This window comes from Bos grunniens, chromosome 2 (assembly GCF_055505025.1).
Source record: "Bos grunniens cultivar Pamir isolate PY7600 chromosome 2, Bosgru_T2T1.0, whole genome shotgun sequence".
In the NCBI taxonomy this organism is placed as follows: Eukaryota; Metazoa; Chordata; class Mammalia; order Artiodactyla; family Bovidae; genus Bos; species Bos grunniens.
This window is the reverse complement of record NC_141166.1, coordinates 132,773,629-132,796,389: the sequence shown is the minus strand read 5'-3', so window position 1 is coordinate 132,796,389 and position 22,761 is coordinate 132,773,629. Positions and strand designations below refer to the sequence as shown.

Below are 22,761 nucleotides of genomic sequence, written 5' to 3'. Positions count from 1 at the left end.
ATGGATCCTCACTGGAAAAGTCTGACCAGGCCACCCACAGGGCTCCAGGACCAGGTAGTTCGAAAGTAGCTACAGAGGGGGCAGGGATTTTGAGGCTCTGGGTCACACTGGGGCCTGGCCACCCCACCACACTCCCAGTGGGCCTTAGGTCACCCTGTATTATATTCAGGGTGCTGCAGCAGAGTAGATGTGCCTTCAGCCCTTCTGAAAAGAGCATGCTCCCCTCTTAGTTGGATTTTGGGGTGTCGGTGGTTAGTTTTCCAGTTCTCTGGGTTTGCTTCCAGAAAGGATTTCTGGTGTGATGTTATATATTAATATTTTCAACAGTTTAGTTGAATTATGATTGACACAATAAACCCTCACAAAGCCTCTTCAGGACCCATATCACAGAAACCAGGGAAGGCCGTGGCAGAGGTTTATGCGGACACTTAAACCCAGGCCTGACAGCCGGAATCGCTCTGAGACCACCGGACCTGAGTCCAAACACTAGCGCCCGCCCTCAGCGAGGCAGGGCAGAGACTCTCAACAGGTCATTTCACAATCTGGCCCACTTCCTGTTCCATGGAGACGCCAGAGCGTCTGAGCCCAGTCAGGACCAGGCTGTGTGGTTCCGGGGCAAGCGCAGGGTGTGCGGCTCAGGGCCCAAGCCGGAAGGCGTGGGGGCAGGCTGGGCTATGCGGCAGAAAGGCCCGCGGGGGCGGTGGGGCGCCACCACGGACAGGAAAGGCCCAGGGCCGCCAGACCCTCTGACCCATGTACCAAAGCCAAAAGTTGGAATGTTTTGGTGGACGCTCACAATTTTAAATATTGGCTCAACTTTATATAACTTTCTCATTGAGATTATAATTAAACTAGGAGGGAAAAAAATGCACGTTGGCTAAAGAACGAAAGACTGCATAAGGCTGGCCCGAAGTCTTCCGCGGACACTGGAGCATCTCTCCGCGAGGGGCTCCGGGTCCAGGTCCCAAAACCGGGGTGCCGGGGATAGAGGAGGAAGGTCGACTGCCGTCGTGGACCCCAGGCTCCCCGCCCCCAACCTTCCCTTTTTCCTTCGCGACCCGCGCCCCGCCCCACCGCCCCCAGATCCCACCAAGTCCATCCAGCCCCCGACCCCTCGCGTTTGGAACTTCAGAGTGCCCGGCTTGCAAAGTCAAGGTGTTCCCTCCCGTGAAGCGGGAAGGGGGACCCAGTCCCCAGAGGAACCCGTCGCCGCGAGCCCCACCCCCCCCATACACCCAAGAAGGGCCATCTGCGCCCTGCTACACGTTTCTCCAGTCGCTCCCCACGCCTCTGCGGACATCAACCAGTTCCCAGTCTTCGCTACCCGCCTCGGAGGGGCCTCGATAAGGCCAGAGACCAGCGTCCGAGCGCCGGGTCGGACCCGCCTGCAGCCCCGGGTCTCTGGGGGCGGGGCCGAGGATCAACTCGGGCGGCGACGGCAAGAGGCGCGGCGGGGGTGGGCCGGGGGCGGGCCTGGGCGGGGCGGCGGCAGACTGCGGAGACGCGGCGGCGCGCGGGGCGGCGCAGAGCGTTCTGGCCGAGGCGCGGAGCGGAGCCGAGTGACCGGCGTGGGGCCGCAGGGGGCGCGAGCCGGGGCAGGGCCGGAGCCGAACCGGAGCCCAGCCGGGGTCGGGCCGGAGGGCGGGGGCCGGGCGGAGAGCAGCCATGGCGCCGCGAAGGGCCGGGGCGCGCGCCGCTGCGGGCGGCCTGGGCGCCGAGTAGCCGGGCCGGGCCGGAGCGCGGGCGGCGGCGGCGGCGGCAGAGCAGCTGCGCCCGCGCCCCCCGCCCTCCAGGCCCCGCGCCCCGCGCCCGGGCCGCTGGCAATGGTGACACATGCGGCGGCGGCGCGCCGGCGGCAGGACCATGGTTGAGCGCGCCAGCAAGTTCTTGCTGGTGGTGGTGGGCTCGGCGTGCTTCATGCTCATCCTCTACCAGTACGCGGGCCCGGGCTTGAGCCTGGGCGCGCCCGGCGGCCGCGCGCCGCCCGACGACCTGGATCTCTTCCCCACGCCCGACCCGCACTACGAGAAGAAGTACTACTTCCCGGTGCGCGAGCTGGAGCGCTCGCTGCACTTCGACATGAAGGGCGACGACGTGATCGTCTTCCTGCACATCCAGAAAACGGGCGGTACCACCTTTGGCCGCCACCTCGTGCAGAACGTGCGCCTGGAGGTGCCCTGCGACTGCCGGCCAGGCCAGAAAAAGTGCACCTGCTACCGGCCCAATCGCCGCGAGACCTGGCTCTTCTCCCGTTTCTCCACGGGCTGGAGCTGCGGGCTGCACGCCGACTGGACCGAGCTCACGAACTGCGTGCCCGGCGTGCTGGAGCGCCGCGACCCCGCCGCGCTGCGCACGCCCAGGTGAGCGTCCACCGACGGGCCGGGTCCCCGCCGGACGGTCCTGGGCCCGCCCTTTGCTCCCTGCCCTGCATTCCTGCCCTCTCGGGGCTGCCACTCGCTGCAGCCTTCTGGACCGCCTCCTTACCTCTGGGCGCCCGAGCCCGCTGTCCGTCTGCCGCGGCCCGCTGTGGTCCCCGTGCTCGAATGCCCCCTCTCCCCTCGTGCTCGGCATCTCTTTACTTTTCCCCACCACCCACCGGGCCGAGCGGCGTCTGGGCTTCCCGGGGTCACCGCCCCCTGCCCATGGACTGTCACCTGTCATGCCTCAGCTCTGCGTCCAGGCTGGCCTGTGTCGTCGGGCGGGATAGCGGGTTTCTGTGCGCGTGTAGCCCACCTGGCTTCCCCGCGCGGCTCTCGCGCCCAAATTGAAAGTGAGAGAAGTGAGGGGCCTCTCCCCCTGCACCTGCGGGGGGCCCCCCCGGCCCGCCAGCCTGCCTTGAGAGGGCTAGGGAGGAGCTACCAGGGAAGGGGGTTGGCTCTGCAGTGCCCAGGTGTGCAGGAAGAACAAAGGCCCGAGTGTCACCTGGGGCTGGGGGCGGGGAGGAAGCAGTGCTGCCCGCCTCGCCCCTGCGAGTTGAGCCCTAACTAGGGGCAAACTCGCTCTGAAAGAGGAGCAGAAGCAGGCCAAGGGCAGGCTGGGGGGAGCTGAGCTGGCTGGAGGCACCTGGACACCCAGACACCTCCCCTGGGAGACTGGGGACACAGGGCTGACCTGTCGCAGGGATAGTTTTCATGGGAAGGACTTTTTTAGCCAGAAACACCCTCCCTCCCCACGGTGCAGGGTTTCCAAGGGTTACAGTTGGGTCTCTTTTTCTCCGGTTTGTGTTCATGCCCTGTGGGGCCTTCTCCCTAGGACGTTTAGACTAGGAAGGGCCAGAAGGGAGGTCTTCTTGCCTGCCTTTTGTTTATGTTCCATGTTTGCCTTGAGACTGCGTTCATGGGAAGGCTGGGCTTCGGGAGCTGTGTGACCTGGATAGCTGTTTGTCAGCAGCACTCCTGGGTCAAAGGTGCAAGGTCTTGGGTGTGTTTGGAAGATGAGGGTTTGGTATCTGGCCAGCTCTGGATTCCCTGCTCGACTCTTAGTCCTCCTGTAGTGTTTCCTAGGCTGTCGAGTTGAGGGGAAGAGAAGGGGTCTTCCCACTTTCCCTTGGCTGTCCCCACACCAACAGCAGCTCTCAGCTTGAGAAGTGTCCTGCTGGGTCATTTAAGGCTACATGAATTATTGGTCAGCCTGTCTGGGGTCTTTAAAGCACTGGTGCCTGCCCAGCACTCAGTCTAATCTGTACAGGTGCACTTTCCTGGCCTTGTACCACCTCCTTGTCCCCCCCTGCTATTCAGGGTCCAGCCACTCTGTGCTAGATGGAGCTGAGCACAGGGTCTTGCAGCTACCTGCCCATCCATCCTGTTCACCAGGACCGTAGGCCCCCAGAACTGGACACTGAGCAGCCCAAATAGGCCTGAGTAGGCACCTCTCACCCTGGAGAAAGGAATGGCTACTCACTCCAGTATTCTTGCCTGGACAGTTCTATGGACAGAGGAGCCTGGTGGGCTATATTCCGTAAAGTTGCAAAGAGTCGGAGATGACTGAGTGATTAACACACACACAGGCACCTCTCTGCCTGTAGCAGTGGGGAGTGGGAGTCAGAAGGGTCCTGTCTGCCAGAGGGAATTAGCTAGGGAGAGCCCTGGAGGGGAGAGTGTGCCGGCCTCCCTTTGGGCACTGTCTAGAGGCTTGAGTCGAGCTTGCCCAGCAGACATATCCCTCGGCCCTAGTTGGCCTCCAGGACGCTTTCCTACAGCCCCATCTTCTGAGGCTGATTTTCTCTTTGGGTCGTCAGGGTGAAAAGCCCCTGGTCTCTCTTCTCCAGAGCCTGTCCACCAGAGCAACAGGCCCAGCCACCCCCACAGACAGGAGTGGGGGAAGTGGGGAAGCCAACTAGAGTCCCCAGGTGCTGCAGGAGGGAGGGATGCCTGGCACCCCCTCCTCCAGGTGGACGTGAGGAGCAGGAATGGAAGACTCCATGCGCAGTTGGCCTGCTGCCCGCCACTCTGGGAAGTTGCTGAGCTCAGCAGCTTCCGGCGGCCGGCCGTGGAGGAGGGGTTTCCAGGGTCCTTGCGCGCCGCCCTCTGCTGTCTGCTCTGGGAGTGGGCTGTGCCTCCAGGCAGGTGACGGAGCCTTGCCGGTACTCTTTGTCACTCTCTCCCACCTCTCCCTTCAGTTCCGGTCCAGGCGCCAGGTAGATGGCTTTCTTAACAAGCTTCCTGGAGGAGCCAGGGAAATCTCTGCTTTGTGTGTTTACAAGCCTGTGTGCTGCTCCCCCAGTCTGGGGCTGGGCCAGAGTGCTCCGGGGTCAGGGTGCAGCTCCCTCATCTGCCCAGGGACCCAGCACCCAGAAGGGCAGTGGCAGTGCCCAACCTCCAAGGGGTGCCTGGTGTTGAGCGGTGCCTGGTTTCAGGAGGCTCAGATGTCACCCTCGCCCTCCTTCAACCTGTGCTTGGAATGACCACCTGACTATTGAACTGAGAAGTGACGGGCACTTTGGGGTCTGGCCCTGGGCAGGAGCCCTTCTTTCCTCCTCTCTAGTCCCCAGAGCCAAGCACTTTGCTCTGGGCCAGGGGCGGGGTGGAGGGTGGCCAGATATCTCACTGCTGTGAGGTGTGCCACTAGAAGCTCTCCCCAGTCTCTCCCAGTTCCTGGTGCCAGTGTCTGCGGTGCTCTGGGGCTTGTGGTGCAGGGAAGTGAGGGTTTTCACGGCTCCCGCGCCTCATTGCCACACGGCATCGGCCTGGGTGCCTCTGAGCTGGGCATGCGTCAAGGTGACAAGTGGAGATGGATGGGTTTCCAACGCTTTGCTGGAATATGGTTTGGCACTTCCAGCATCTGTGAGTGCTTCCTGACTTGGCAGAGAGGAACAGGTGTGGGTACAAGCATTGGCAGCTCCCTCTTTGGTCTTGTGTCCACGGTGGGAACTGCCACACCTGCTGGCATCTGCCAGGAGTGTTTGTGAGGCCCCCAGGGAGGACTGGCCTCAGAGGGGTGTGGCTGTCCATGGCAGCAGGCTGGTGGCGAAGCGCTGCCAAGGCCCACGTTTGTTAGGGCGTCTCAGCACCCCCTGCTCCCCTGTCACCTTGTAGGGTCAGGACAGTGCTCCTAGAAGCCAGAATGGCCCCAGTTCCTCTTCCAGAGGAGATGGAAGAGGAGCCACCATCAGGATCTTGCCTGAGTTGCCCTGGACATGTCCCTAAAGTTGGGCAGGTTTCATTTGGAGCCACAGAGGGCATTTGGGACTTGAGTGTGGCTTCTGGGCCACCTTCATGGGGTCCTCTCTGCAGTAGGACCCCCCCACCCCGGGAGCCCCTGGTTGAGCTCCCACCACCCTCCCTGGCAGAGCCTTCCGGGCAGGAAGGAGGCATCTCCGTGTCAGTGCTGCAGCCTCGTTCAGGCCACTCACACTGCCTCCACTGTCCCAGAGGCCTCTCTGGGTTCAGAGATCTGGTGCCGGCAGCTGACTCTGTGCGGCCCTCTGCCCAGCACACCCTCCTCCCTGCCACTGTTCTGCTGGCTCTGCCCCCCACCCCAGCCTCAGTTCCGCTGCCCCTTCCTCCAAGAAGGCTTCCCTGGCTGCGCCATTGTTGCCTTAGGTGCCCTTGGCCGCTCTCCATCTGCCATCCTGGTGTGACCATGGCATTTGGGCACCGGAGGCCAGATCGGTGCTGCCCAATCTGACAAGAAGAAAGTTCACCGCCTGGTCCTGCAGGCTCTCTGGGAGCTGCACTCAGCCTGCCCTTCCCCCAGTGTCCTCTGGTGAGTCAGGTTCAAGGAGTCAGCCTTGAGTGCGCTGCTGTTACCGGAGAACCTCAGTGGCCCCACACAGGCTAGCTTGGAGCATTGCTATGGCACCCGACAGTTCGACAGTTCGCAGCTTGCCTTCACATAGTCTTAATGCAGTCCAAAGACAAAATCTGCGTTTGCCTGCAGGGGGGCAGACGGCACCGGAGCACGTGGCAGGGACTGGCCCCCCGGGGGAGTCGCCCAGACAGGTCTGGGGTTGAGACAAAAGGAATCTAAGGTCAAGACATCCAGAGCTAGATTTTCCTTGGAAAAAGAAACCTCTTCTTTTTAAGCAAACGTGTAAGACAAACTTTTAAATGACTTTCTGGCAATCATTTTAAATAATGCCCGGACTGCAAAGTCATCAGGCTTGACAACTATTGTCACCGAAGCACCATAGAGCGTGTAGGACCAGGGTTTTCTATTCTCCCAGCTACTTCCCGTATAAAACCCTGAGCAGTGCAGAGTGGGCTGGACGCAGGGTGGGGGGCTTGTTTGCCCCCCACTAGGTCAGAGAACCTTCCCAGTGGGCACAGCCCTGGGGCCCAGGGACTGGTGAAGCCCTTGGTCTTTGTGGAGTCAGGGTTTCTTTCTCGGTGGCAGGACTGAGAAGTTTGCTGTTGCCCTTGGAGAGGCAGGCCGTCAGTAGGGGCCTGGTCTCATCACCCTTAGCTTCCCTGGTGACTCAGACAGTAAAGAGTCTGCCTGCAATGCGGGAGACACGGGTTCAATCCCTGGGTCAGGAAGATCCCCTGGAGAAGGAAATGGCAACCCACTCCAGTATTCTTGCCTGGAAAATTCCACATTCTCTCATTTTTTGTTCTTTTTATAAAGTAATGATTATGGTATTAAATATGTTCTGGGTTTTTAAAGAGTTGACTTTCTTAAATGACTAAACTGTACCTGGTTTTTATTGAGAAGTCCTGCCTGACAAGTGTACCGTTGAGGGCGGTGCATCACTTTAGAGGTGGAGAGTGTGAACAGGGTGTGCCCAGCCACCCCAAATGCCAGTCCGTATGGTCACAGATGTCTGCATTTCACCTCTGCCCAGAGCAAGGGTGCAGCCCTCTGCCACGTAGGGCTGAAGGGGAGGGTGATGGGCCATGAGGTCCCAAGTCTGGGAAGCCAGGGTCAGCAGACGGATGGGTATAGATGAGACATTGGCTCTTGTCCCCCGAGTGCTCAGTGGTATTTGGAACAGGGGAGCGGGGGTCATCTTGTTTAGCTCCCCACTCCCACAAAGCAAGTGAATAACAGTTGTCCCCATATTCCTCCGCAAGGAAGTCGAGACCCAGAAGAGTTAAGGAGTTGGCGTCCCAATGTCTGTCTGTCCTGAGGCCTGTGTGCCCTGCGCACCGACCCCCCGCCGTGGTGCCCCCACCTGGAAAGACTGGCTGCGGTGAGAACTGCTGCCCACTGTCGGGCATCCCACCCAGGCAGAAGGCGTGGGCTCCCCAGACCCTGGGCGGACACGGGCAGTTTGCTATGCAGATCTGCACTGTCCATTTATCGGAGGACGTCTGGCAGCCTTGACTTGTGTAGTAGCAAGGTGGGAATCAGGCCACATGCTCCTGTCTCTGGCAGGCAGCGCAGGGGGATCTGTTGGGGGCACCAGCGCTGCTGGCAGCTAAGACCAGGCACAGCGCAGCGGCTCCCAGCCCAGTGAAGCCAGTGCTCCACCACCTATCCTGGGGACCAGATCCTCCCCACGCGGTCCTGGGCCTGCAGCTGCTGCCCCACCCCGGCCCTGCTGGAAGGGCTGTGGGATTCAGGCCAGGACCTCATTCAGTGGGCCTGTGGGGCGGACAGAACGGGAAGGGGCTGTGGGCCCTCCTGACAACGGTCTTCCTGGCGGGGATTTACAGCACAGAGATCCATCTCATGGCCACCCACTCTCCTCTTTGGGGGCCTGTCCTTTGGCCTCACTGGCCAGCGCTCACAGGCAGAAGGCACATTTGCAGAGTTTCCGTCTTTCAAGATTCTTAGTCCTGACTCTTCCAGAGTTCAGTTCACTCTTTCTCTTGCTGTTACATTTTTGCTGTCAGTTTAATTTGTCTTATTTTTTGGTTGTGGCGGGGGAGGAGGGTGGCATTTGGACCTTTTTTCTGCATAACAGAAAAAAATTTCTCCTGATCACAAAAATAGGAATGTGAGAGGTAACAGCAGGAGGTGTGACCTGCAGTATCTGAGGGGTTTAGAGGGGGCACCTCTGCACGGGGCTTTGCAGAAGGGTCACTAGGAGTGCAGACCAAAGCAGTGCTCTAGAACCAAGGTTACTCGTATTGTCTGAGACCCACGGGCAGTCACGGGAGCAGGTGGTAAGGAAAGAGGGCACTGGGGGCAGGGAGGCGGTGTGCGTGGAGAAGGGCCCTGTCACATCTGGCTATGGGATATGCGGCCTGAACTCTCTGTTCCTCCCTGGTGAAGTGTTCCCTTCCTGGTGTGGCATTGTCCCAAGTCCCCAGCTTACAAGGCCTGTTATTTTGGAAAAGTGTTGTGTGAAGATCCCTATACCACTGCTCCCGGACTGCCCCTTCCCACCCACCCAGGTGGGTACCGTTGGAGGATGCAGGGTCAGCAGGTGGGCCCAGGGAGGAGGCATTCAGCCCCTGGGGACCACACACGCCCTGTCCCAGCCTCCGTGTGGACCTGGGGACACAGAAACTATCCCGGGCAGCCCTGCGCTCCCACCACCATCAACAGACCCCAGCCAGGCTCCCAGCTGGCTCTGGGTGCTGGGAGCTTTGCTGAGGCCATGCAGCTCCCCAGCTGGCCAGCAGCCTTTCCTGCAGCGCTGCCCATGTGCATCTCTCTCAGGGCTCCCCCAGGACAGCTGGACCATTTGGAGGCCCTGTCCCCACCCTGGCTGTAGTCACTCAGCCAGCTACCCAGGATCCGGAGCCTCGGCTCACCAGGGCTGTCTGAGTTCTGCAAGGCCGCCCTCTCTGTGTGCCCCGGGGCTTAGGCTCCAGGGCCTGAGGTACGTGGGGACTCAGCCCTCGGGTTCCTTTCAGGAAGCCCAGCCCATAGCTCCGGGCCCCAGCAGCCCAGACTGGGACCCAGAGGAGGAGAGAGGAGCCCCAGGATCCTCTCTAACCTTGTGCCTGGAGCTGGTGGGTCTCGTGGGCACAGAGAAACAACCATCTGAGGCTCAGTTTCCCCATCTCTAACATGGGGATGGGGAGCTTATCATTTGAGTCTGTAGGGGAGCCTGTAGCCCATGGCCCCTGGGCCCTCCAGCCCCAGATTGTGTGTGTCCTATTGAAGCCACAGCCACTGGTAACCCCACAGAATTCTTCAGTCCAGGGATGCATGCGAGCCTCAGTGCCCGGGAGCAAGGTCCAGGCCCTCAGTCGTGCAGGGGGCTGTCAGCAGCTTCCCATGGCACGAGTGTGGAAGGGGGATGGGCCTGGGGCCCCGTGGGAGCGTCCGGCTGTCTGTGAGAGTCCCCTGTGAGCAGCGCAGTAGCCTCTTTTATGTGGGGAACTTTAAAAGGCCCCAAGGGGCCCAGGGCGGGCGATCAGAGCAAATCAGTAATTGTCTGGAAATGTGTTAATTGTAACTAAAAAAATAAAAACTCTGGAGCTAGCGGTTTATAAAGCTGTAGAGTTGAAGCAGGTCAGTGGTGTGGGAGACGCACATTGCCCGTTGGTCACAGGCAGGAGCTGGGCCCCCGGCCTCTCTGCAGGCCAGGCCCCTCCACGGAAGTCTGTGCTGGCCCCAGCGCGCCAGGTGGACATGACCTGAGTCGGACCAGTCTGGGCTCCAGGGCTGGCCTTGCTCCTCACCTGGATCCTCACGCGGCTCTGAGCATCATTTTCTTGACCCGCCTAGTGGAGCCATGGAGGACTCAGTGGAGTGTGCTGTTCCCCAGCAGGCTGTCAGCTGCATCAGCTTATCTCTGCCCTCCAGGACAAGGAAGGACAGAGGTCGTCCCTGGGCCGCCCACCGGTGGGGGAGCGGGAGCAGCCAGTGGCCAGGCCCTGCCTCCTCCAGGGAACTCCAGCTCCATACCAGGGATGGCGGCAGAGCCAGGCTGGGGGCCCAGGCTTGGAGCCACAGCAGCTAGGTTGAATTCTCAGTTCTGTCACCTGCCAACTCTGTGACTTCTGTGCCTTGATTTTCCAGCTGTAACATGGGTCTGTCGACAGTGCCTGCCTTGTAGGTAAGGGCTTGGAACTGTGCCTATTGCTGGGGACTCTGTTTTTTTTTACAAGAGGCTATAGCATATCCCTTCTCTCTGGGAACAGGAAAGAGCCCTTCAGAAGCTGCCGGGAACTTGGCTCCTGCCTCCATCAGAGTCATTCAGCTTAGGGGCCAGCCGCTAAAGTTTGGGCAGTTGTCTGGGCTGTCCACAGGCATCAGGGGCCTTCTAATAGGATGACCTGGGCTGTGCTCTGCTTCTGCCATAGGGGTCTCCTGCCCACCCAGGCTGTGGCACTGGGCACCTCCCTGCCTGTGATCATCGCCTGTGGGGACAGTGCAGGTTAGGCCTGGTGTCTGGTCTGTGTTGGCAGCAACTTTCTTGCCTGCCTCCCTGAAACCCCGAGAGACCCAGCCAGGAAGAGCTCAGTGGAGAGGGCAGGGAGGGGCAGAAAGGCCAGGTGGGTCCCTGGGTCTTGCTCCGCTCCCCCCTCCCCCGCAGGAACCCAGGGGTGCGGTTGTCCGTCCCCCTCCCTGGCCCCCGTCTGCTCTGAGCCTGGTCCGCAGTCACCGCGGATAGCGACAGGAGTGGAGCGGCAGTCTCGTGTATTCCCATGGCGACCGCCGTGCACCATGCGCCCGCCACTGCACTTCCGCCACTCTGCTGTCTGCGTCCCTTGTCTTTCCTGCGCCCCCTCCCACACGTTCACTCAGTGTGGACACGGTCGTGTGGAGAGCGCACAGCACTGCTGGCTATTCCACACTCTGGAGCCTGTGTCAGGCTGTGCTCGGCCTGCGCCTCGCTCCCTTCGCGCAGCCTTGCTGGTGAGGTTGGTCTGTGTGGCTCCGTGACGTGCACATGTGGTGCATCGACTCCCGGGTTTGTCTAGACACATCCTCTTCCTTGTGCTTCACTCCAAGAGTAGGTGTGTTTCGCAGACCAGGTGACAGGGACCAGACTTGCCCACCCTCCGTGTCCCCAGGGGTGAAGCAAGGGAAGGCGGCCCATCCTCGGCTCTGCTGGACACAGCCAGCGCTCTCCAGATGTGCTCCGCTGACACACCACCCCTGTCCCTACCCCAGCCGTGCCTGAGTGCCGCACCATTTGGCTTGTGAGGTGTTGCCATTTCTGCCAAACCAGGGAGATGGTCCACTGTGGTCTTAGCACACGTTTCTTTTCCTGTGACAGACGAGATGGTCATCCCCTTGTGTGGTTCCTAGCCGCGGAGGTTCCCTCCAGCCGCTCACCTGCTCACGTCTCTGGGCTGTATCTCCCGGGGAGGTGGCTCGTCCCCTTGTGTGTCCTGGTACGAAGTCCTGTGCATGCTGTGCTTGCCGGGCCTGTCCTCCTGACCAGCCTGTGGGTCTGGGCCGTTGGTGTGCTGGTGCCTGGACCCGGAGGGGCCCAGTGGACCAGACATGTCCTTGTCCTCGTGCCGACAGCCCCAAGTACCCCTGCCAGGGAGGGAGGGGCACGTTCCTGCCGACCTCGGAACTCCTCCGGGACCCCTTTGTGGTGGGGACCCAGCCAGAGGCCCGGAAGGGAGTGGGCAGACAGGTGCCCGGCTGACCGGCCGTCCTCCCTGTACCAGGGAGGCCCCAGACCCTCATCTGAGTCTGTCCTCAGCAGCACCCAGAGCAGCAGCTGCGCAAGCCCAGAAAGCCACACAGGCAGTCTTCCATCTCACACCCATCAGCTCTGCTTTGTGAGGGCCCGGTGAGAACAGGCTAGAAGAAGGATCCTGCCACCAGAACCAGAGCTGGAGCCCCCTGCTCTGAAGTCGTGGCACCTCCTTTCCCCTCCTGATGGAAATCTGGACAGGGCTTTCCCAGAGGACTGACTTCAGCACCCCCCAGCCTACTATACCTCCAGCCAGGTGCCTGGTCCCCCCATCTGCAGCAGCCACACCCCAGGACTTAATCCCTGCATGACCCTTCTCTAGAACAGAGCTTCCCACATCCTCCTGCAAAGGCACTCGGGGCAGGGCAGCCTTGGCATGCAACCCCCAACTTGGCCACTGCCTGGACCACCTCCCACGCCGTTCATCTAGAGTTAGTTCCAGCCACCGCAGGGCTAACAGGGCCCCTAGAACAAGCACAGCAGGCATTGCGGCCCGTGGGCAGTGGGCGAGCATCTCCCCTCAGAGTTACGCGCTTGAAAGGCTCGCATGTAAATATTTACCTCCCTGGAGCGTTGGTGTCCTTGGAAAAGGAGGACCTGCGCACGTGGATGTTTTGTGTTTGCATCTCCGCTGCAGGAGGTGGGATTGGCTGGCTCACCGTCTTGAAGCAGTGAGAGTTTCCTCCAAGCCCTGGGTGAAGCAGGATCCTCTGGGATGCTGCTCAGCGAGAGGAAGTCCTCCAGCCAGACCGTGGTCGGGGAGGCAGGGGCTTGGGAAAGCCCCGTTCCCTGAGCACCCCGCTTATACAGCGTGCTGTGCTCGTGCTGGGAGCGGGCTGAGCAGGTGTCCTCGCCCAGAGGACACAGTCCGGGGACAAAGAGTGGCTGTGACGACAGGCAGCCTGGGTGCCAGGCCTGCCTCACTCCCACCTCACCATTAGGGCCCTCCCCTCCAGATGAGGAGGCCAAGGTACCAAGAGCCTAAATGACTCATCACCCACTTCACACGTCACAGGGCTGGGACTCACACTTGGCCTGTGGCCCCAGGGTTTCCTCTTAACCTCTCCCCAGTGGCAGGGAGAGGGGAGGGTCCCCCTAGAGGGGAGAGCCAGGCATCACCCAGGCAGATAGTGCTCAAACTCCCCACATTGCCTGCCTGTCATGGAGGGAGACGTGGCTGCTTTGAGGGTGGGCTTTCTCAGCAGCCCGAGATGGTACAGGGTCCTGGGGGGAGACCTCTGGTGACTTTTGACCCCCCTCCTCTGGCCCAGCCGGGCGAGTAGCCGCCCTCTGGAAGCAGCTGAGCCGTGAGGTTGCTCCCCAAAGGTTGCAGGCAGGTGGAACCAGGGCAAGCGGAACACATGGGCTCCAGGGGTTTGGAGGTTTCTGATGTCACCTGTGAGGAGGGGCCCTGCCAGGCAAGTACACAGCCTGGGAGCACAGCTCCCACCTGCTTGGGGCACCACAGCCTCGCCTATCCAGCCTCCCAGCCTTGCCACTCTGGAGTCCTCTTCCCCTTGTTGCTGTAGCCCCCCAGCCTCTGTCCCAAAGGAGAGACCACAGGTTGGGCACAGCCACCCACCCCCCATTCCCTTAGCAAGCAGGTCGGCAGACAGGCAGGTCCAGGCAGGGTGCTCCACTCAGACAAGCCTGGACAGAAGGCTGCTCGTTGGCCCGCGGTCTGAACCCTGCAGAAGTTCAAGGCCTACCACGTCTTGCTTTCAGACCATGCCTCAGTCAGGAAGCCCAGGCCTGTAAGGAGAGGTCCGTCCTTTGCTTTCCTGGAAGCCTGGCTGGCAGAGTGCCCAGAGGAAAATACTGATTTTATCAAGTCAAATGCAGTCACATTTCAGACAAGTGGGTCAGAGACAGGCAGTGGGATGGTGGGGGGTGGAAGGGCTGCCCCAGAGCCGAAGTGGACGCCCAACCCCAATCACTGGATCAAAAGGGGGCCCAGTGGGCATCAGACAGGACTTGCTACAGGGCCCGGGCTGAACCCCACATGGCAGAGCCGGGCCAGTGTGCCAGCCCCTGTCACCCTCCCCCAGCCAGAGCCCTGCTGTCTTTGGCCACTTGGCCCTCTGCCAGTCAGGCCAGAGGCAGCCTGAGGTGGTACCGGGCATGGAGGGGCAGTCACAGAGCTGCTGGGCGGGGAGGCGGACTGATTGAGCAGCCCCCACCGTGGGCCAGAGCGGGGGTGGCAGGCAGGGGTGGGCCCACTGCAGAGCTGCCGTGTGGAGCCAGTACAGCACCCGAGCAGAGCATTTGCAGAGGAACTGCCCTTCCAAGGGTCAGTGTGTGAGCACGGAGCCCAGGGCGATGGCCCGCGCTGTGTGTGGCACTCGGTCGCTCCCCCCCGCCAGTCCATGCCAGCTCTGACCCCTGACCCAGAGTCAGCTGGCACAGGAGTCCCAGATCTGTAGGCCCGCAGCTGTCGCCTCGACCACCTGGGGCTCTGTGCATGGACCTCTTTGAGTCCTTAAATTCGTTTAGGAAGTTCTGACTGAGCGCTCACTCCGTGCAGTCTCCAGAAGGGTGCCGGTGTGGAATCCTGGCCCCCAGCCGTCCCCGGCAGGGCTGCCCAGCTGTGTCTGACAGGCATCCAGAAGTAGGAGGCCCCAGGCTTCACGGCATCCAGCACCACCGTCGGATAGTGCTTGCAGCTCCCCTCGAGTTCCCAGGCAGCACGAGGGCCTTGCCCCTCAGGTGGTGACTGCCAACCTACACTCTGGTTTTCTCCAAGTGACACCCAGTCAGGGTGCCTGCACATGCACACGCTGTACCCCCAGTGGCTCTGCTGGACTCTGGGCACTTGGCCCTGGCCTGCAGGGACCCATGGGCACTGCCCCAGGTGGACCGTGAGATGCCTCCACTGTTCTCCTGTTACCAGTGGGGAAGCGGAGGCACAGAACAGTCAGGGAGCTGCCGAGGGTCCCCAGGCTCAGACCCGAGTGTCCAGATAGGTGTGATCCCATCTTTCCCATCCACGCCCATGACTGCATCCCCTTAGCAGCTGTTACTCAGCAGGGGCCGTGCTCAGATGGCCTGCTGGGCCTGCCCAGGTAGCAGTGGCCAAGGGAGAGGCTATCAAAGGGAGGCAGCCGGTGTCCTAGTGGGGTCTGAGGGTGCCTGGAGCCAGTCCACTCTGTCCCATGTACAGCAAAAGGGAAGCTCGTGGTTGTGGAAAATTTTGTGTTGGGCCTGAAAACTAGTTTTTTTAATATTTACTTTCCGTTTTTCTCACTAAAACAGCAATATGTATCATAGCTCAGGAATTGCCTGGGAGTCGTGGGGCCCGGACAGGGCCTCCTCCTCACGCTGCCTCTCTGGGGAGGCCTCTGCACTCTGGCCACACTGTACGGTGAGGGGCCAGGCGGGAGTCTTTTCTGACTGACTGGGAATTGACTTTACCCAGGGAGAGGATGGTGGGCACATGGACGGGCTGGCACTCTGCCCTGCCTCCACCCTCAGGCCCAACTGGGACCTCAGTGGGTCTGGCTGGGGAGATGCAGGGAGCCGAATCCCGAGGGCACTCAGCACTGCAGCTTCCACAGGTGCTGAAGGACACGGAGGGGCCAGGCTCTGGTTGGCAGGGCCACAGCCTTGGACCTGCACACTGGTGTTCCTGAGGTCAGAACCAGCACCTCCCCCTACATCCCATGCACACACCGGGCAGCTCCTGGACTGATCCTTCTGGGTCTGCACCTGGCTCCCAGCCCCACACCTGCCCTGCACACTTCCAGGGTAAGCGCCGACGGGCGCGTCTTTGGGGAGCACGGCATGACCCCTGCTCTCGTTCAGAGGCCCTTTTTGTGATGTCTGCTCCAGCTCGTGGAGCAGTGACCTCGGGCTGGGGCCAGAATTCCTCAGGGACACGCACCCCTCCCCAGGGAGAGAGCAGGCTGAGGGGCTGGGAGCCTCCCAGGACTGACCACAGGCTGTGCAGGGCACCCGAACACGCGCCTGGCCACAGCTTGTGCTGCAGGGCCAGTGGTGACTCAGAAACACCCTGGAACAAGAATTCCTCTTTCCTTCCAAGTGGTTGGCACTTTGAGACATTTCCTCCCGTTTGATTCCTTCCCACTAGCCATGTTTAAGAGCTGAATGGTTTTTCCACTCCGTGGCTGGGCCACCCCTTCATCCCTGCCACCTCAGAACAGGCTGGGACATTAAGGAAATAGTGTGTTCATGGAAAATTCGCTCTTGTCGTAAAAGTAGGGCTGAGCCCTCAGTCCCCTGCCCCAGAGACCTGGGCCTGGGCTCTGCAGGAGGCCCTCTAGGGGTGAAAGGCCAGACTCCTCAACAGCTGGGCCTCGGGGCTCCCTGCCTCTCTCCTGCCTCCCAGGAGTAGGGCCCCTGGCTGATGACATCTGTCCTGGTTTCAGGCAAGTGTGACTGGGGTGAGGGGCCTGTGAATTTGTGAGAACTCAGGGTCACAATTCGCTTGAAGGGGCCCTAGAGTCCGTTTGCCAGGCAGAGCTGGGCAGCCCCCGCCTGGCTGGGGTCTGATGTCCCTTGCTGCCCTGGCCTGGGTCATGATGAAATGGAAATGTGGTGGTTGGGTGTGGAGGGCATGAAGAGGCCAGCAGGACCCCTGGCCCCAAGGTGGGGTGTGCAGCCCCCTGCAACAGCCTCCAGCCTCTGCCTGGCAGATGGGCAGTGTTTGCAGAGCCGGAGGTCAGGAAGAGGCCCTGAGCTTCTCTCCACCATAGCCCCCTGCCTGTTGGCCTCTGTCCCACTACAGTCAGGGTCCCTCAAGTCAGGCCCAGGCCACTGGAACTCTTCTGTGGGTCTTGGCTAAGGACCTGAGCATAGAGTAGGTCGTGACCTTTAGAGGCACCCTAGCTCAAGGGCTCTGGGTTCCTCACCAGTTGCACTCTTGGGTAAATGTGATGAGTCTGTGCCTCAGTTTCTCCATCTGTCCATTGGGGCCAGGGCTACTCTTTGATACCCCTGAGGGCAGGAAGTGTGGCCTGCTGGGGTACCTGGCACCCAGGGAGGGTCCCAGAGGAGAGGGCATTGCCCGCCATCCCTTCTGTCCACCCCTGTGTGAGAGGTTTGAGACCAGGGAACCCTGAAAGGGCTACCAGTTGTCTCCCTGCTGCCCTGGGCTGAGCTTGAGGTCTGTGCCATGTTGGCTTTGAGAGTGCTGGGCCGCCCAGCGGGGCAGAGGCCTGGAGCCCCAGTTAGTTTGTCAGGAGGGTGGGACAGCAGAGCCCCACCTCACAGGCAGTCGGGGTTAGGGACCCCATTGCTGGCGTGGTGTGCAGGGGGTGGCTGTGTGCCCCTGTCCCCACCAGACGAGGCAGGTACTTGCTGCCCCCTCGCTCTGTTCAGCCAAGGAACAGAAGCGGGATTCTCAGCAAGGTCACGCCCTGGGCTCATCTTGGTCCTGTGTCCCCTCCGCCAGGAGAGCTGTGGATGTGCCCCATCAACCATGGTTGGGGGCAGGTTTAGACGGGGCGAGTTCCACTTGTCACCCCGTCGCTGAGGCTCTCTGCAGTGGCTGTACACGGAGCAGGGCTGCTTTCTTTCCTGAGAAGTCTGGTCTGGTTTTGCCTGAAACTTGTTCAGCCAGGACAGGCTGCGGACATTCCACTGGAGAAGAGGTGTGTGTGTGTGTGTGTGTGTGTGTGTGTGTGGTGATATACACGTCACATAAAATTTACCATTTTAACAGTTGTTAAGTGTGTGACTCAGTGGCATTAAGTGCAGTCACCCTCTTGTACAGCCACCAGCACCCCCATCGGTCTCCAGAACTTGGCTGCCTCCCCCAGCTGAAGCTCTACCCATTAAGCAGACTCCCCGCTCCCGTCCCCCAGCCCTGACGGTCCCCCTTCTGCTCTCTGTTTCTGTGAACTTGGCTCCTCAAGGGTCTTCATGTAAGTGGAATCAGATGGCATCTGTCCTTTGGGGACTGGCTCGTTTCGCTGAAGATGATGTCCTCAAGGTCCATCCGTGTGGCAGGTGACAGAATCTCTCTCCTTTTCAGATGGAACAGCGCACCACTGCACGTGTATACCGTGCTTTGCTTTTCTACTTACCATTTGATGGACACTTGGCTTACTTCCACCTCTTGTTCCTGGGAATGGGTGCAGAAGTATCTGTCCGCGTCTCTGCTTTCCATTGTTTCAGTGGAACTGCTGGGCCACGGGATACTTATATGTCTAATATTTTTAGGGAACCGCCATCCTGCCTCACTTTCCCATCAAGAATGCACATACGTAAAGGTTCAGTTTCTCCACATCCTTGCCAACATGTCTCCTTCTGCTGCTTGGTGACTGGCTGGTCGTGACCTAGGGCAGGACGGTCTAGAATGTGGTGCAGAATGATGGCACGGGAGTTGCTTAGGGTCTCAGGAGGAGTCTGGCAAAGCCAAGTTCAAACTCCATGCGCCTGGAAGTTGGGGAAGGCTGGAGGGTGGGGGACAGTGGTGTGTGGAGTTGGCGGCAGGTGTCTAGCGGAGGGTCTGGGTAGGTGCAGAGAGGAGGAGGCACTTCCCCCCACCCTGGCTCCAGCACTGAGCTGATGACTGGCAGCTGCGTGGTGTGCTTGGCCCTGCGGTGATCTCCGTGTAGACTCACGGCGGGGCCAGGCGCACACCCTGGGAATCCCAGCGTGGCTAGTCCGCTTGTGCCGGGCTCAGCGTGGCCGTCTCTTCGTCTAAGGGCAGCTGGGAGACTAAGCAGGCCCGGTCCTGGCCATGGACCGCTGCCCTGTGTGGCAGGCAGTTCCCTCCCCACTCGCTCGCTTGGTGGTTAGTTCCCCAGCCCCAGCCCACGCCGGGCAGCGGCTGTGTCTTTGCTCCAGTGGGTGGCCTGCCCTCTCCCAGTGACCTGCGGTGGCGCACACATGGGCTTCTTGAGTCAGGCCACCCCAGTGTCCTCTGTGTGTGTGTGTCCCCGGGGCGCCATGCTGGCCAGGCTTGAGGGTGCTGGGGACCATGGACTCACACGGCGTCACTGCACAGGGCCGTCCGTGGCTCGGGGGTCTCAGGCCGCAGTGCTGTCACTGCTGCTTTCCTGGGCACAGGGCTTTGAATGGCAGTCAGAATACTTACAGCGCCCCTGGCACCTCCCGCAGGCTTGTTGCCTTCACATTCCTGCTTCCCGATTCCCACCAGGACTCGCGCCCCATCAGGGCCACGCAGTGGCCTTTGCCTCTGAGGCTGTCGCTCAGCAGCCAAGGCCCTGGGTGCACAGAGGCCGGATGGCAGCGCCCTAGAGCCCTGGAGGCCACGGCCCTTTGGCTAACTGTCCAGACGCAGTTCAGGCCATGGTTTTTCCTTCCTCGTGAGACGTTTCCAAAGTGTGCATCCCCACTTCTGAGTCCTCCTGGAGCCTGGCAAGCTTGCCGGGCAGCAAGGCCCACTAGTGGGTCCCCAGCCCTCCCTCCAGAGCCCCTGTGGGGTCAACTGTGGTGTACAGAAAGCAAGGGCGCCAGAGCCCATGCAGGGGCCGTGGTTCTGCCCTTCAGGACACACTCAGACTCCATCTTGCAGCGCCCTCGTTTGGGTCCCAGGGGTGCCGTCCACCCCCAGACCCACCCTGCTTCTCCACACAGGCTACACACAGCCTGACGTGCTCTTGGCCAGCAGGGAGTCCACCCCCAGGGCCTGGGGGCCCATGGTTTTCCTGCTGCTGACACTCTTCAGCCTCCGGGTCCTTCCTCTCTAGGAGTCGGAGAGCGTGGTTTCTGGCAAGTCCGGGAGCTTGCTCCCGACCGCCTGCTCTGTACACAGAAGCTACCTGATGGGTGAACGATGGTGGCCGAGCCCACCACCACTCACTGCTCTTGTTCGGGGCCTCAGGGAGTGAGCGTCAGGCTCCCTGATCACTTTCATTTCCAGCCTCAGAGCCTGAGTCATTCTCTGAGTCCTTGCTCTGCCCAGGCCCCATGCTGGCCCTGGGGACTAGGGCAGATGGGCCAGGCTAGTGGGAGACAGGCCAGGAGAAGGAAAAAACCACACAATGGCTGAGAGGTAGGCAAGGGCAGAGACGGTCTGAGGGGAAAGGAGGGGAGAAGGAGGGTCCCTCGAACAAGACTGGGGAGCAGCGCTTCTTGGCATGGAGATGCACGTGCAGCTGGGGCTGGGTGCCTGGCTCACGCGGGTCCCTGCTGCACAAAGAGGGCTTGCCTACTGGGGCAGAAGGATGCAGTATGGAGGGTTACTAAGCAGGGAAGCAGTTCAGCCAGGGCCTATGAGACAGAAAACTTCAGGCTGCACATGCACAGCTAGGAACCTGCAGCCACACAGAGGACCCCAGACTTGGGCCTGGATGTCCCCAGAGTCATCTAGGGTAGTCTCCAGGGACCATTTGTGGCAGGAGTGGGGTCAGAGTTAGGAAAGAGAGGCAGGTAGTGTCACAGTGGGTGAAAAGCCTGCACTCAGATCCCTGAGGGAGCCCCCTCCCCAGGGCCCTGGCAGGAAGAAGGCAGCCATCAGCCACGCTCGTTGTGGCAGGCGTGTGGGACCTGCCCTCGATCTGTCAGCCCAGCTCTGAGGGTGGTGATGGGCTGAGTGGGCTCCCATGGCACAGGGACCTCGGTCCTAAAAAGGACCTGTGTCTCCAGAGGACTCGCAGGGCCCGAGTCCTTTGGAAGCGCTGGGAAGACCTGGGCTGGGATGGGCCCAGCAATCGACAGCAATGGGGGTGGCTCTGCATAGCCCCGCCTCAAGCGCCCAGCGGGCCAGGCCCACATGGAGCCCAACAGACAGGCCTTGGCCATGGGCTTTGCCCGCCCTGAACCTGGGGGAGACAGACATGACCAGAGGGGAACGCTGGCGTGACCATGCGTGTCTGGGGGAAGCAGATAAGGTGGCTTGCCCTCCGGCGGGGGGATAACCTGTGCTGCAGCCCTTTGGATTTGTCTAGAGAGGCCCTGAAGGGGTGGGTGCCCCCCAGTCGGGGCCCCCCAGTGCCCTGATCTCTAGGGCTGGGCTGTGACCTCTCCCTCCTCACGTCCCTCGTGCTAGCCGTGCCCTGCCTCTGAGCCGGGAGGGGGCCCCCAGGTCCTGCCTGCTGCCACAGTGCGATGGTGGGTGGACTGTCAGTGCTGGGACATGTCCACTGCTGCAGTGGAGCGGAGCACTGGTGACCAGAGGCGTTGGTGGGACAGGCAGAGCCCTGACCACAGCCCCGCTGCCAGGCTGCCTCCCTCGCACACTCTTTTTTGGGATCTGTGTCTCCGCATCGTCCCGCATGAGTCAAGCCATCCTTTGCAGGTGGAGCCTGTCGACTGACTGTACCCTGCCCACCGCTGCCCCCCACCCCACCCTCATGCCCAGTGAGTCACACCCTATGGCCTGGCCCACAGCCCTTGGAGATCCCTGAACCCGGGGCCCTGCTCACTTACTCAGACGCTGCTCCCTGTGCTGCAGGACAGCCTGGGCCTGTGCCCAGTGCCCACAGCCCAGAGGGACCCCTGTGCTGCTACTGCCCATTCACATAGGCGTAATACCAAGGGGTTTCTGGGTAGACTGGCAGTGCCCCCACCAGAGATAGAGTTCTAGATCAGATGCTGGCATCCGCCCTGTCCTGCCCCATCGCCAGACCTGGAAAGCCCTGCTGATGGGCGGTTTGGCCTGGCTTCTCCTGGGAAGCAGGCCCCTGAGCTTCTGGACACCGAACACTCTTTGCCCTAATTTAGTACAAGGCTCCAACCCTGGGTGGTTCTGTGTCCAGGCTCGTGTGGACCTGGGCCCAGCGCTTCCTCATCAGCACGTGGTGTGGGTGTCCCCGCCTCAGTTGCTGGGCCTGAGTGTGTGGTCGTAGGGGAGCCAGAATGCAGCCAGGCTCGGCCTCTAGGGCAGGACAGACGTGGGTGACTGAGGACAGCCCCTCTCAGGGCTCACCCCTTTCACCTGAGCTCGTCCTTGTGCTGGTGGAGGACCTGGGGCCTGCTCGGCCGGCCCACCTGCCTCCTGTGCAGCCCTTTCCCTCCAGTGCTGCCCAGGGCAGCCTCCCTTAGCTGATTCCCTCCACCCCAGAGAGACAGGGCTCCTCTGCTGGGCATGCAGGGGCCTTCTCCCAGGCCAGAACCTCTCCCTGCGGCCACCCTGGGATCAAGGAGCTTAGCGGGGGTTCGCCTGGGTGGGTCTAGGAGAGTGTGATCCAGGTGACCCTGGGCCCTGATGGAGTTAGATGGAGGGAAGGGAGCGCTGAGAACCGTCTCCTAGGAGGCACAGCTCCGCTTGAGCAGGAGGGTGCCTGTTGGCCCCTCAGCCAAACTAGATGGAGCGCGAGCCGGCCCTGGGGACAGAGCCTTCTGAGCTCAGGGCAGAGCAGCTGGGACTCATCCTCACAGGGGCTGTCCCCTCCAGTCGGTCCATATGCCTCCTGTGTTTACTGAGTAAACCCAGCCCTCCCACAAACGGAGAAGGGGCCAGCTGATTGAGGCAGTGAGGGCCGGCGCCAGGAAGCAGGAAATGAGCTTGGAGAGGCCTGGCCCCACTTCCTGCCACCATGGGGGCACTCTTGGGCCACTTGCTCCAGATGACACAGCAGCCTCTGGAGACCCCAGGTCATACAGCCAGGGGCTCTTCCTCGGGGCCGGAAGCCAGCCCACTGAGCTTACTCAGAAGCAGGCACTCAGGCAGCTGACGCATTTACTGAGCTCACATGGGGCCAGGGGCCCTCCCTGCCCAAGGTCCAGGCCCCAGGAGGCTCGGCACAGGGAGCATAAAGAGCTGCTCCCGGTGCATAGCTGCCCCAAGTCTCCAGAACCCTCAGCCCTCCAAGAGCAAGCCAGACCTTACCTGTGGG

General features: G+C 61.2%; 1 protein-coding gene across 1 annotated transcript in view; it reads left to right on the top strand.

Moving 5' to 3' along the window:
* The first annotated feature begins 1,698 nt into the window (after positions 1 to 1,698).
* The window catches only part of HS6ST1 (heparan sulfate 6-O-sulfotransferase 1), a 39,663-nt gene continuing 18,600 nt past the window's right edge, over positions 1,699 to 22,761 (top strand). The window contains exon 1 of the mRNA XM_086372121.1: positions 1,699 to 2,360. Coding sequence (XP_086228247.1) covers positions 1,834 to 2,360 — 527 coding nt within the window. The 5' untranslated portion in view covers positions 1,699 to 1,833. The remainder of the gene's footprint in view (positions 2,361 to 22,761) is intronic.